This window comes from Rhinolophus sinicus, linkage group LG10, assembly GCF_036562045.2.
Source record: "Rhinolophus sinicus isolate RSC01 linkage group LG10, ASM3656204v1, whole genome shotgun sequence".
NCBI lineage: Eukaryota > Metazoa > Chordata > Mammalia > Chiroptera > Rhinolophidae > Rhinolophus > Rhinolophus sinicus.
This window is the reverse complement of record NC_133759.1, coordinates 30,709,244-30,724,047: the sequence shown is the minus strand read 5'-3', so window position 1 is coordinate 30,724,047 and position 14,804 is coordinate 30,709,244. Positions and strand designations below refer to the sequence as shown.

Here is a 14,804-nt window from a genome sequence, read left to right as displayed (position 1 = left end):
GTCTAAGTGTGACCCTCTCCATTTGAAAGCTGAGCAAAATGAGGCTCGGGAAGATGAAGAGACTTTTCCAAAGGTACCTCATTATTGATGAAAGAGCCAAAGACAAAAGCTATGTCTCTAATTTAAACTGTTATTCGTTTATACCCTGCCTTTATTAATCCACTCAGGAGGTTACTGAGAGCTGCATCTACCCCCCCGCAACCCCCCGCAACCCACCCATGTCCACACATTCTGCTAGGAAAGAGGGATGTAATGGCAAACAAGGAACTTACCCTCTGCATTTTAACTTTGATTCGCAAAGCCCAAAATAGTTTGTCCATCCTTCCCAACAGCTTGCAAGCTGTCACAATTTTACCTATTGATTCTTAGGAGCATATTCACAGCTGTATCAACAAAATCTCTCACCTACAACTTCTGCTGCATACTCAACCTTCAGAGAAAATTAAATGGTCTAGCGCAGCTAAACTCATTAGCTCTTAGTTTAAACCATATGACATTTCCATTTTCACTGGTCAAAAACAGTTGAATATTGGCAATGTCACGTGGCTCAACTTGATACTCATAAGCCTCCTAGAATCTCTTAAATAGAGAATCACCCTTCATTTTGATATGTCATCCCAAATATTCCATGAGAATGTGTTAAGTGGGTTTCAGTTAGAAGAGTAAAGAATAGGTGAATAAACTGTGGTATATACATACACTAGAACACTTAAGGACAACAGGAAAAAAATAAAAAGGTTACCCATATATACAGCATAGATGAACAAAACGAACAGACATGATGTTGAGTGAAAGATGCCAGATACAAAAGAGAAATACTATAGGATTCAATTTATATGAAGGTCCAGAACAGGTCAGACTAGTTGATTGTGATCGCAGCCAGAAGAGCCGTGACTCGGAGGAATGTATGGCTTGGGAAGGGACATAAGAAAAACTTACAGGATTCTGAAAGTGTTCAGTATTTTGAATCATGTCTTGGGAGTTTAAATACATATAAAACTCCAACCAGCTGTACAATTAAAATTAGTGTCCTTTAGCTGCTTTGCTCTATGGGTGTGTATTTTATACCCCAAGTAAAGAGAGAGAGAAAGAGAAAGAAAGGAAGGAAGGAAGGGAGGGAGGGAGAGAGGGAGGGGGGGAGAGAGAGAGAGGGGGAGAGAGAGAGAGAGAGAAAGAAAGAAGGAAGAATGAAAGAAAGAAAAGAAGAAAGAAAAAAATTACATTGTATGGATGTCCATGATACAATTTAGAATAGTGGTTAAGCATAGGCTCTGAATGCAGATAATATCAATCTGACACTAACTACATACTTGACTTTCAATGGTAGACCTAACCTCTCTAAGCCTCAGTTTCCTTACATCTGAAATAAACCTACCTGATAGAGTTTGGGGGATAATTAAATAAGATAATGTTTATGAGGCACAGAGCACAGAATAAGGGCTCGAGAATGGCCAGTAGGCACTAGTAGAAGCATTAGTTGTAGAGTCCATAATGAGGCCCCCCCCACCACCGTGCCTATATACCAATTTCTGGGAAATTCTTCCCCTGAACAGAATACCTCCTACCTCATGTGGTCCTTGATGGAGGGATAAGGACCATGTACTAACCGCCCGGGTTCCCCAGCCCCCAGATGGTTCCTCCACGTACCAACAGGGCATATGGGAGGTTGTGCTCCTCTGTGAAGGTGATGACCACAGGGACAATGTCCAGTGCACTGAGCTCCAGTGCGGCAGTGTTGATGGAATCTGTGTCACGGGTCCAGCCCGCCTGGAAGAATACAGCCACTTTCCTCAGGAGAAGGCCCGAACGCACACGTTTAAATATATGTCTTGCCACAAACTTCATGGCATCCCCAAGGCTCCTGCCACCCGATGACCTTTCCAGGGGGATTTTCCTCACTGCCTGCAGCAGTGCAGGCTTCCTCTTGTAATCCGAGAAGCGAATCAGGTAATCGATTTTGTTGTTGTACGAAATTATGGCCACTCGAGTACCCGTTGGGCAGTTACTCTCACTTATCTCCATCTTCATCAACAGAGATAATAAAATGTCTCTCATCCTCTCAAAATCCAACGGAGAGACGTCATTTGACATGTCCAATGCAAAGACCACTTCGGTTGGAAATACTGGGCATTTGGAAACACCTGGACACAATGGATACACAGATTTAAGATTTTCTGCAATGCCTCTAAACAGGGGAAGATTTGAGTGAATAAGAAATATTATTTACCTCTTGAACAAGCTGGAAAGAAAATTATTTTGGAGAGAAAAGAAGAAATTGTTAGTTTACATCAGCAGTGGCATGTTTTCCAAGTGAGTGCTTAAAAATGAAAAACCATCTCCTCTGAGAAATTCAAGCTTGGCCTTCTCTGACTCCTTCTGCCTGAGTGTGGGAATCTCTACTTTCTCCCCAATATTCATTCTCTCTTTTTCTATAGTAATAGAACCCCAATCAATGGCTGGGCATATGGCTTCCTAGAACAAAGACTACATTTCCCAGTGGGGTAGTTTTCTTCCTAAGTTCTGGATAACAGAATAAGAAAATTGGTAGGTACAATTTGGAAAAATTATCCTTCTCCTTTCTTTTCCTTTTCTTGCCAGTGGAAGCTTCATAGACATCTCAGACCAGGAGGTAATTTGAGAAACAGAACATCCTCACCCCAATGGAAGAACAAGAAAACAAAAAAAGCCTCTTTCCCTGAACCCGATGGAGCTTCCTCTCAACCCTGGAATGGCCACTTCCAGGCTCTGATTTGAGAAACACACTTGTGTCACTGCTATTGAGCTCTGAGGTCACTGCTAGTAGCAATGAGTACTTTATACATTTCCCACATTTATTAATTGATAAGGATGTTTTTGTCATTTAACAAATACTTCCGGGGGTAGGGAGGGTGGTAGAGGAAGGTAAAGAGGATCAAATATATGGTGATGGAAGGAGAACTGAGTCTGGGTGGTGAGCACACAATGTGATATATAGATGATGTATTATAGAATTGTATACTTGAAACTTATGTAATTTTACTAACCATTGTCACCCCAATAAATTAAATTAAATTAAATTAAATTAAATTTCCAATTTGAGAAATAAAAAGAGTATTTCATTTTAATTTGTATTCTTTGACTTGTGAGGTCAAACATTTTTACAGGTTTGTTGTTCATTTGCATTGTTTCTTCTTTGAATCCTCCATTCATGTCTATTGCCCATTTTCTATCTAAAAAAGTTTTTTTATATTTAGATTAGCAAATATGAAATATTTGTGTGTAGATGAAAATGATTGAGTAGCAGCAATTTTATATATGTTTGACATGATAGAGTAAGGAATTTAGGTGCTGTGATTGGGTCCATTGCTTATATTGCATATGTTTGTTTTTTTCCCATTTTTCTGTTTACTTTTGATTTTACAGTGCTCTCCAATGTAAAGGGATTTTCAATTTTTATAATACATGGCCCACTCGGACACTCTTTTCCATTGTGGTCAAGATGATGGTTTTATTCTTTATGATTTCTAGGAAATAGGATTCCATATCCTCCCTGAGTAGCAACTAGATGGGAATGAACAGGATATGGAAAACTTAGAATAAAAAGGAAGGAATAAGTGTGGAGAAAACTCAAGTGCTCAAGCTAAGCAATTTGCTAAGTCAACGTTCTCTCCCTATTGCCTGTAAGGAGAGAAATGTGTATAATATAGGGTTCAAATATACTAGAATACATTGAAGACAGTAAATAAATGCCAATCTGAGAATGTGATAAAACATTACTTAATATTTGATGATTCATAATTCCATTTTTAAAACACCAATATAAAATATGACACATTTCTGATGGAAAGCTCACTGCTGATCCCTCTTGTTTAAATGGATGCGATAAAAAGAACAAAGCTCTTCTTTGCCTGTTTCATGCTAAGAAGGGCCAAGATACAGATATGCAGTTGTGCAATTATCATTACATTTTATGGGGTGCCATATTGTGCAGTGAAATTTTTTTTCACCATTAAGATGACATGCCTTTCAACCGTTTCATTTTCTGAGATCACATTGAACAAGATTACTTACCCAAGGGACTACTGAGCTAAATAAATTCATTTACCAGAGCCTTTCTTGATGGATAATGGTACCTCCCAAACCTCAGTCAAATCCATGCTGACTTATGTGCGGAATCCGTGATTCATCCCCATTCCATACTACTGGCTCCTTTGGAGCCTTTTTCAACTTACGGCAGTTTTCTCGCAAAAAATCAACAATGTCACAAGGCTGTTAGAAAGATGGAAAAAGAGAGGAAAAACGAAAAAGTATTTAATTTGACGTATACTCCTCCTCACTTTGGTGACTCAGAAATGTCATATGGATATTATCAGTGCCTATCTGAAGCATTTTGAGCTATAACAGAAACCCCAAAAATTGTTACAGCAAATGAAACTATCCACTAGTTATATTTCTGGATCCAGTGGATATTTTAAAACATTTAAAGTAGTTTACATACAATAGAGTGCCTGTATTATTAGAGATAGGTAGATAAGGGTGGGGGGTTTCTTATGTGCCTCACGAAGCAATGGAATCAAATCTGATTTTGAAAAAGTTTAAATCCAGGAACCTCAGCACAGAAGGGAGAGAAATGCCTTCAATTCTTAGATCTTATGTTAGCAATTCCTGGTACACTTTTTCTGAATGACTGCCAACACAGTCATACTCCTAACACCTCCCCTAGAATTCTGCTTTGTTTCGTTTGATCACTTCCTCTCTGTCTTGTTCTTCCCCCCAGCCCCATCACTTCCTGCTCCTCCATTGCCTCCAATTCTTCCCTTACCCGCCCCCCCCCCCACCCCACAATAGCATTTCTGTACTTGGAAGATGAAAACCCATCATAATTTTGAGATTGTTTTCACACGTGCCATGAGACACAAAGGCCTGTAACTATATTGTGTGTTGGCTTATAAATACCTTATAAGCAATTTTTGAACTTTACAAAAAGGCATATTGTGCAGGGGTAGTGATTTCAAAGTCTTTCCTTTCATCTCAACTAATGTTACTCAAGTATATCCAGAGTCCCTCCAGGATGTAAAATATTATTCTACTCTTTTTATTTGTTTTGGTTACAACATTCCAGAGTAAAGTCTATAAGCCTAAACTACGAAGACAATTTTTTATTATTATTAATAGCTTCAGGTGTACAAAACGATGTAATAGTTAGACCTTTAAACCCTTCACAAAGTGATAAACCCCCACCCCAATCTACTGAAAACTAAAGAATCTTTATAGATTTCTATTTTGTGAAAGTGAAAAGCTTTCTGTTCTGAAAAGAATAAAGTTTAGAATTAAAATCTTCACCTACCGTCATATCCACCATGCCTGTGGGGCCCTTGACACCCTGGAAAGAACAGAAACAGGTTTAAAATGCAAAATTCTGAGGTTCAATAGATTTTTCTCCAGAATTCACAAGAGGTTCTGAAGAAGTTCACCATAGTATAGGGACCACCTTCTGCCCTTCACTCCTGGCCCTGGAGTTCTGTCTGACCCTTTAAAGGAAGGAGGTCAGAGTGCCTAGGAGGTACGTCCCAGACCTGGTAGTCCAGGATGCCCTAGGAGATGGTACATAAAGACTTTTAGAAGATCAAGCCATTTTGAAACCACAACACAGTTGAGGATAAAATTCATGAATGGGCCATTCAAGAACTCAGGACCATTCATAGGCAGTTCCAAAGTAGACCCCAGTCCTCCCTTCTCCCTTTTCCTCAGGCCACCCACCACCACACTATCTCTGCCCTAGTACAGAACAAGTCTTCCCTGGATCCTTCAGAATAGAGCTACCTGACTCCAGGCTGTCCAGGAGTCTATAGGTCATCGTTCTTATTTAAACTCTACAAGGCAGTAATTTATAACCTTAGGTAGGTTGCTATAATCTTCTCAGCCTTTGTTTCCTCGTCTGTAAAATGGGCATGGGTTGTCCTACTCCTAAGATTTTTTTATTCTATGACTTTGTTGCGCCTCTCCAGTAAACCCTACACTGCAATGAAAACACCGGGTTCTTCTTATGGCTGACTCACTGTGTCATCCCTCATGTAATGACAGCCTAGCCTGATGAGGCACAGGGCAAAATAACAACAGCCCCAAGTCTTTCCTTTCATACCAAACAACCTTCCAGGGAATTTTTAAATTAGTTGTGGGCTAAAAAAAACAATAAAAAACATTTGTGGGCTTGCAACATTGTCAGTTCAGTTAAGATTATATAAATGTTATTTTTTGTTAGGATTTCCTTCTAGTTTTTGCGTAAATGTAGTTGCTTATCTTATTTACATTGATAAACTCATTCTCCCGTAAATATTATGTATTGTTTTATGTATTTACACAGATTCATAAATCCCCAGCCACTCTAATAGCTTCCCCATGCTCAAGTAAAACATTTAAATTGAATAAATATACTGCGCAAGGACTTGAGGAAATGTAAAGCAAATGTGGCCCAGTCCCTGTATAGATCCTCTTGTGTGTCCCAAATGGTCATTTCTTCCTAGAGATGCTTCTTATCAAATCTTTATTCATTTTTATACAAAGGTTGAAAATAAGAGAAAGAAGAGTCCATGTTACCCTTGGTCCTGGAGGGCCTCGGTCACCTGGAGTTCCAACAAATCCAGGAAAGCCAGCATTACCCTAAAAATGACCAAAGCAAAGGAATAAGTATCCTCCCTTGAATACTACTTGATTAAAGCTATCAGGCCTACTTTGAGATACTAAGTCATCACTATATCTAAGGTCCAATGAGTCTGAGATGGACAAGTTAGTTTATGAACTGTGATCAGTGGAGTGAGACACAGAGACTAGAAAGAGAAGGGGCCCCTTTATGGGAACCATCTAAATTCCCCCCCTACATACCTAATCCCAGACAACATGTGGACACACACACAAACACACACTTCCAAACAGAGCTTTAAAGGATGTCAATCCTCAGTTGAGCCTCCAAGTCATATAATTTAAAGAATGCAGGAAATATGCACTGAGGACCTGGCATCGGGAGAAAAGAAAAGTTCCTCCACCACCTTCTAGCCTTCAGAGTGTGAGAAAAGGTATATGCTCATCGCAAGCTCACTGCTCATCTTACACATATTTGAATTGACACAGCATTATCTGTATGTGATTGATGTTTTCTCTCTTTTTATTTGAAATGAGAGAGAGAAGTTTAGCTGAGCAGTGCAATATCAGCCAGCAGCAAGCCCAGTTAGGCATAGATCAAATTTTTCTTTATGTCCTTGACAATGTATGAAAATACCAATTATTGAGTGCCTAGAAAATATGCATTCTCTTTCCTTTCCTCTTTTCTTCACTGAACACTGGGCCATGTCTTTTTCTTAGAAGGCCTTGCTGTCTATATCAGTTAAACATTACCAAGGTTTATTCTTTCCAAAAAGATATCCACAGGGTTACTCTTTCCAAAAAGAAGTGGCAGTGATTGTGGCTCTTCAAGATTGAATCTTCAGAGCCTGAAGGAATAGATTTTTAATGGTAGACTCTGTAAAGCACAATGAAAATACGACTCAAAGTCTGCTAAGACGGCAGCCACATTCTTGAGAGTCTAGTCCTACAAGAACTAAGAGAAAGTTAAGGCATGGAAGAATCTTAAAGAAACAGCAATGGTTGCTCTGCAGCTAAAACAGTACCTTCCAAATGATATCTAGACTTACCAAGGACGGAGGTGCCTCCAAACTTGTTTAGTTAAAGGTTGATATTGCATAACCAAAACTCCAACTTGGACTTTCTGCTATGGTTTGTGGAGCTACATTTGCATTCAGAAGATAAATGAGAGTGGGATTAAGTGGGAAGTGGATTGGCCCAAGGAAAGTGTGGAATGTGCATTGCCTGTGGAGGACACAGGCTTTCTGCTAAGAAGTACATTAACCCAATGGAGATATGCTCCTGTGAGTAGAGTGTCAGGCTGTGGGCCTCTATGTATCTTGGGAAATTCCTTTGGTTCTTACCCTCTTCCCTCTGATTCCCTTTGCTCCCTTCTCTCCTCGATGGCCTGGGTTACCATCTTCTCCCTTAATAGAATCAAAAGCAAAACTTTGAGTGTAAAGAAAAATAAGTATAAACAAATGACACATGCTGCATACCGATTGCCAGGCTCAGAAAGATATCTTCTTACTTTTGTGCCGGGATAGCCAGGAAATCCAGATCTGCCCTAGTGTCAGAAATGAGATAAGGTATTACTTAATGTCATGTGATTAAATCTTTCTTTGGTGTTCCTCAGGGGAAAAGAAGAAACTGTAATTTTGAGGAAAAAGACTCTCAAAACAGGTGCCAGAAAAAACAACTACAGCAACAGTGGTTATCTTGAGCTACTCCCAAGTGGTCATGTGTTATTTCTATGATTCATCGTGAAACAACCTGCAAAGGATTTTTACACATTTTTCCCCCTCCTTGATATACTGTCTAATGAAACTTCCTTCTTAAGCATTTTTATCTATGTGTTTAAAGAACCAGAGTTCGGATGCAATGGAAACCAAAGGAAGGAGCACGAAATTGACTGTTGGGAAGCTGGTGCTCGTTGTCAGATCAAAGGCACACTACAAAGCAATTATTCATTCACAAATATTTATTTAGCACCTGCTATGTGCCAGGTACTTCTCAAGGCACTGGAAATTCAGCAGTGCACAGAACAAAGACCCTGCTGTTACGGAACTTACTCACTAGTGAGGAAAAGATGTATGTCGGGAAGTGATAAATGCAATTCCAGAAAAGGGGACTAAGGGATGAAGAATGATGGCGGGGAGGGTAACTATTTTATAGAAGGTAGTCAGGCAAACCTTTTGGTAAAGGTGGCATTTGGGAAAAGACTAGCATGAACTGAGGGAGAAAGCCAAGCAGATATCTGGGAGAAGAGCGTGCCAGTCAAAGGGAAGGGCATGTAAAAAACCCTGAGGCAAGAGTGTGAATGTGTATCATGCTTGAGGAACACCGAAGGGGGAGGGATCAGAGAGTTCACAGAGGGGCGAGATTGTGTAGAGTCTCGTAGGCCAAGTGAATAGTGGGGTTAATTCTGAATGGCATCGGAAGCCATAGAAGGGCTTTGAGTAAAGAAGTGACGTGATTTGACTATGTGTTTAAAAGATGGTTCTGGCTGCTGCATGGAGAACTAAGTAGATGAGGCAATCAATGGTGGAAGCAGAGAGACCAGTTATTTGGCTATTACAGCAATTCAGGTGGAAAAATCATATTGGTTTGGCCCAGAGAGTGGCAGGGGTGGTAGTGAGAAGTGATGCAATGCTGGATATATTTTGAAAGTAGACTCACCATTATTTGTTGATGGATTAAATGTAGGGGGTTAGAGAAAGAAACTTAGGAAAGATGGTGCAAGTGTCTCTCCTGAGCAACGGCAGGATGGAGTCTCCACCCCTGAGATGGGGAAGGCTGTAGGAGTGGCAGGTTGTCAGGGGAATCAGTTTTCACTGACTAGATGTTTGATGGCATTAAGAGATTATTGTTAATTTCTTAGGTGTGATAATGGTATTATATTTTTAAAGAATATTTTAGAGCTGCAATTTGAAATATTTGTACATTAACTGTATGATACCTGGGATTTGCTGCAAAATAATTGGTGGGGGGATAAGAGGGTGGGAGAATAAATAAAACAAAAAAAAATGGTCAAGGGTTTTGCATTGTTTGAGCTAGATGATGGTGGGGAGATGGGTCATTAGGTAAGTTTCTCCACTTGTATATATATTTGAATTTTTCCATAATAAAAGGTTAACAAACAAACAAAAGAAAAATGTCTGGGGATATGGCAATGTCTATTAGATAACCAAGTGGAAACATCTGGAGTTTAAGGCATTGGTCCGAGATGGAGACATAAGCTGGAGATCACAGGACAGATGGTACTTGATGCCATGGGACTGGATGAGTTCATCTGAGGAATGAGTAAAGAGGGAGAGAAATATGGAGATAGAGCCCTGAGTCTTCCAATAGTTAGAGGTCAAGAACACTCAGAAGATCCAGCAAAGGAGACTGAGAAAAGGCAGCCAGCACAAACCAGGTAAGTGGGGTGTCCTGGAAGATGAGAGAAGAAAGGTTTCAAGACCAAGCCCACAATCATCTTTGTCAAATGCCTGCTGAGATGGAATATGATGCGGGCAAAGACGAGACCATTGGTTTTAGCACATGGGTTTTACCTTGACTAAAGCAGAGTAGTTGAGTGCAGAGAGCTGAGGGATAAAGGCTCAACTGTTACCAGTTAGAGAGAACAGAGGAAAGAAAGCAGAGTTTCTTAGCCCCATATTACTGACATTTGGGAACTAATGGTCTTTTGTTAGGATGGGCTGCCTTGTATATTATAAGATGAAAAACAGTATCTTTAGTCTTTACTTACTAGTTGCCAGCAGCATCCCCTCCCCCAGTTGTGGTACATGAAATCCATTGCCAAATGTCCCCTGGAGGGTAAAATCACCTCTGGGTGAGAACCACAGGTATAGACCTACTCCTTCAAAGAGTTGCCAGAGACAAATGGGGCAATGGGAGTATGTATTAATAGTTAAGTGAGGGATTTGTTTTGGGTTTGGGGGCTTTTTTAGATGAGAGATATTCCCACCTCTTTGGATAGTGAGGCGAATGATCTATGCAGAGGGAAGAAAATTTGATGATGCAGAAGAGAAAGATGACACCTGTAGGAGCCAGGGCCTTAAGAAAGCAAAAAGGGAATGGAATTCAGTCCATGAGAAGAGAGATTAGGCTTAGATAGGGCCTGGACTCTTCTCCACAGCGGTAGAAGGGACGACAGCGTGCAGAGGCAAGTCTTTTGGCTGACGTGGTGGTGGGTGTGTATAGAGGTTCTCTTCTCATTGCTTCTATTTAATTAATGAAATAGAAAGCATGCTTCTCTGCTGAAAAATGTGGAAGAGAAAGCAGGTCTTGGAGGTTTCAGGGAAGAAGAGACGGTATGAAGTAGACCGCTCAGAGAGGCGGAGAGTGAACAGGGTAGGAAAACATAGTTCACTGACTGAGCAGCAGTGAGGGCTATTTAAAGTGAGACCACTAGAACTTGCCAGGAAAAATGCATGCACATGTGGAGTGAATCTGTGTGTTCCACAATGTTAGTGTATCGCGATAAGCATAGACTGCCCTTGAGCTTAGCTCAGGACTGGTATGTGGCTTACAACACATACATTTGAATTCGACCCAGAATTCCCTGTTGTGCAAACTCTCCCCTAGAGAAGAAAGACTTAATTTGTCAGGATGGGGCTCCGATGAACTAGTTTCCACACTCAGCTCTGTCCCTAACTAGCTATGTGACCACGGGCAAGTTACTTCACTCCTCTGAGTCTCACTTTTCCTATCTGTACATCAACAAGAGTGAACCAGAAGATCACAGAGGTCCCCCACCATACATCATTCTACAGCTATTTACTAACAGCTTGCTATGTTGGGGGCATTTTCCTGTTCAATAAAGTAACAGTGGTGTCAGCTTGCAGTCACAAAGGAAACAAGAGAATTGCAGAGAAGTCAGCCCCGAGTCCTGACACTGTTAAGTAGCTGAGTATCATTAAACATCTTAATCATTCCTTATTTTGTGAGGCAATAAATGTAACTTGCATACTAAAGCACCAGGATTCACTGTGACTATTGACATTTGATTTATTTAACAAGCTTCATGTGACTTCCAGGCTTCAGAATCTCTGTCAGTGACCCATTAACTACATGTTAAAATACCAGCTTCTTATCGGAGTGGAAATATTCCAACATACCTATTGAGCACCTACTCTGTGCTAGGCTCTGTTCCAGCACTACAAAAAATGAGTAAGATGCAATCCTGCTATCAACTTCACAAGCTGGGAGGTAGACAAATATGCAGGAATAAATTATAATGTAACCTCAATTCAAAAGGGCTATTGTAGAAATATGAACAATGTGCTTTAGGAACACAGAGTATAGGACAATACATTCTGTCTGTGGCAGTCCAAGAAGCTTTCCACAGGAGAAGTGGATATTTGAGTTGGTTTTAGAACACGAGTAAAAATTGTCCAAAGGAGGGAAATGGGGAAGGACATCCCCAATAGAAGCAAGAGTGTTTACAAAGGCAAGGGTTAGGAAAGGCCCTGGCACGCCTAGTGCTGGGGTGGGATATCTGGTGTGGGTAGAACATGAGGTAAGGAGTTTGACTTTTAAATAAGGGAGTGAAAAAGTCAGCTTTTATTTTTTAAGGAGGGAACTCTGGCAGCTACAACATGTCATAAACAGCATGCAGAAACTGTTCCCAGAATGCCACTTGGGTAATAACTCTTATTGTAGTAAAATAAAATAAAAGCTGCAGTCCTTAGTTCAGAATATTCTGTAAGGTAACCCTCACCTTTGTTCCTTTTCTTCCTGGATGTCCGTACCCATCAGGACCAAAATGACCCTAAGAAAATGACACAAGATGAATTGTAGAGGCATCCAGATCAATACTTGGTTGATAATATTATCTGACCGCTTGGGAAAATCAGCAGTGCACAGAGGTGGGGAAGGCAAAAGGGGCTTGGTGGAGGTTTATGCTACCTTCATAGTATAAACTCTGGACTACCTTCAAAGGACAAGGAGGAAATAGGGTTTAAAGGTTTTAAGACCAATTATATAAGTTTTTTTGTGTTCTCTTTTTAATTTTTAACCCCCTCTTCAACAAAATTCTGTACCTCAGCAAGATGATACCACAGGTGTACAAAGCCAAATCACTGCACAAAGTTTCCCTTGGGCAAACCTGCTTTCCTCATAGGACAAAGTAACAATGGAACAAGTTCCAGAATTGGTAAATCTCTAGGATTAAAGATAGACTTGGAGTGGGGGGGAGATTGGAATAGAGGCCATGTAGGTTAGTGAATAAGTACATAGGCTGTGAACCCGAAAAGACCTGAGTTTTTATTCTACTTCCAACGCTGCTTGTATGAGTGACCTTGGGGAAGTTACTCAGCCTCATTAAGCATCAGTTTCCTTGTCTGTTAAACGGGCTAATAATATCATCTTACAGTATAATTGCTGGAAGATTAAGTGAGATCGTGCGTGGAAAGCACTTAGTATGACTCCAGGCACAGAGAAAGCACTTGGTAAGTGGTCATTATTCTGCCACTGATGGTGGCCGTAGTCGTGATGAGGTTGGCAGCGGGGTAGTAGTGAGCATGATGTTGCTGATGATAATAATTATGAAAACATTGATGATATTACTGGGATCTTAGCATCTGTACATGTAGACAGTGAGCTTCCTGTAATAAAGAGTGAATTCAGAATCTTCTAGGTGCTTTGTGCTAAATGGACAAGTTGGTCCACTGACGGAAAAAATTTTAAATGTTTAGCCACAAAGATCATTCCTATGGCTAAGGAGAAAAGTTTGAAATAGTGGAAGATAAAATTGCCAAAAATGAATTATTTGGAGGGGAAAAGGATACAGATGAGGTTCATTTGCTGTTATTCCAGCTTCTCTCTGCTGCAGGACGTGCAGAGCCTCCAGCATCTGCAACCCTAGAGACCCAAACGGTATATTTTGGAGATGTCTGACACCCTCTAACATTCCAGAAGAGCCACCTTCAAAAAAGGCATTGCTCCCCAGCTCTGTCTGTCTGGAAAAAGGTCAGCAGGAGCAAGCTTTGTGTTTTTTAAATCAGGGTATTTTTAGAAAGTCAAACAGTGTTAACTTCACCATCTGAATTGAGTATAGATGTGAAACATTATTTGCCCTATATTTCATGTGAAGGTAATCCCTTTCTGTTCTTCCCCTTGCCACACTGACGTTTAAGCTTCTTACACCTGCTTTTGTTTTCTCTCCTGGCTAACAAATGCAATTTCAGTGCTGAGTGTAAAATAACTGCAGGTCCTTCTTCCTGGTGATGAACGAAATCTCAGAAATACGAGTTGCAGGAAAGACAACATTATTCAGTACCATAAAGCTCTTTTCAGTAAGGTGGTGAATTAAAAACAGTCATAAAATAACTAACTTGTTCTCACGCTCAGAGAAATGACTAAGGTAAAAACGCACAGCCCTGTCTTTAGAAATATTATCTGTTGAAGTAAACCTTTTATGAGGCTTGGTCTTCAAAGACTATTTCTATGCTCTGGATAATCAAACCTATGCCATTAAAAGTTTGCAACTCTGATTGGCTGTCTTATTTGTTTCCCTGGAAAAACTGTATCATTGAACGTCTCTGTATTCCTAAAAAATTCAAATGTGTCTGAAACATCTTTGACAAACAGAAGAGGCTCACTGGCACTTCCCTCATTAATGACATGTGAGAAGGCAAAACCAACCCTAAGACATCTTCGGATTCTTTATTTATATGAGGAGTTTGAGGATCTTTGATTCTTTAGATTCACAACAGCGCTAATGATCATATCATATTTGTGACCCCAAATATTCATCAAGAATATTAGAATTTGATGTAGAATAAGAGCAAATAATACACAAGAAATTCAATCAAGAGTACAAAACAAAGAAACTAGACTTACAGGTTGCCCTCTTGGTCCTTGCTGGCCCCGTGGGCCTCTTCCTCCTGCATTACCATGATCTCCCTTTCATAATAAAGAATAAAGATGAAATTAATTTTCTCCTATGAGTTCATGCAATTTTATATGGTTTTTCTTTTCAAGCCCCATTGGCATCATTCTACAGTCTAAGGTAAATATCTTCCTCTAGACTTGTGTTCAATATAAAAAACTAAAAATATATTAAAATTTTGGTACTGAAAACTAGCAAAACCAGGTATGCAGCACCAGTTATAGAATTTTATATTGCTGTGGGGTTTTTTCCAGGTATGAGGGTGTGAATCTACATTTGTGATGAATGCATATATTTCTGTCCATTGATG

General features: G+C 40.1%; 1 protein-coding gene across 1 annotated transcript in view; it reads right to left on the bottom strand.

Annotated features, from left to right (window-relative positions):
• Window positions 1-14,804, bottom strand: part of LOC109444512 (collagen alpha-4(VI) chain) — a 105,079-nt gene that overhangs the window by 16,912 nt on the left and 73,363 nt on the right. The window contains exons 25-33 of the mRNA XM_074312826.1: window positions 14,446-14,508; window positions 12,323-12,373; window positions 8,129-8,164; window positions 7,962-8,024; window positions 6,577-6,639; window positions 5,327-5,362; window positions 4,212-4,248; window positions 2,228-2,239; window positions 1,648-2,141 (exon numbers count right to left, since the gene is read on the bottom strand). Of these exons, the coding sequence (XP_074168927.1) occupies window positions 1,648-2,141; window positions 2,228-2,239; window positions 4,212-4,248; window positions 5,327-5,362; window positions 6,577-6,639; window positions 7,962-8,024; window positions 8,129-8,164; window positions 12,323-12,373; window positions 14,446-14,508 (855 nt within the window). The remainder of the gene's footprint in view (window positions 1-1,647; window positions 2,142-2,227; window positions 2,240-4,211; window positions 4,249-5,326; window positions 5,363-6,576; window positions 6,640-7,961; window positions 8,025-8,128; window positions 8,165-12,322; window positions 12,374-14,445; window positions 14,509-14,804) is intronic.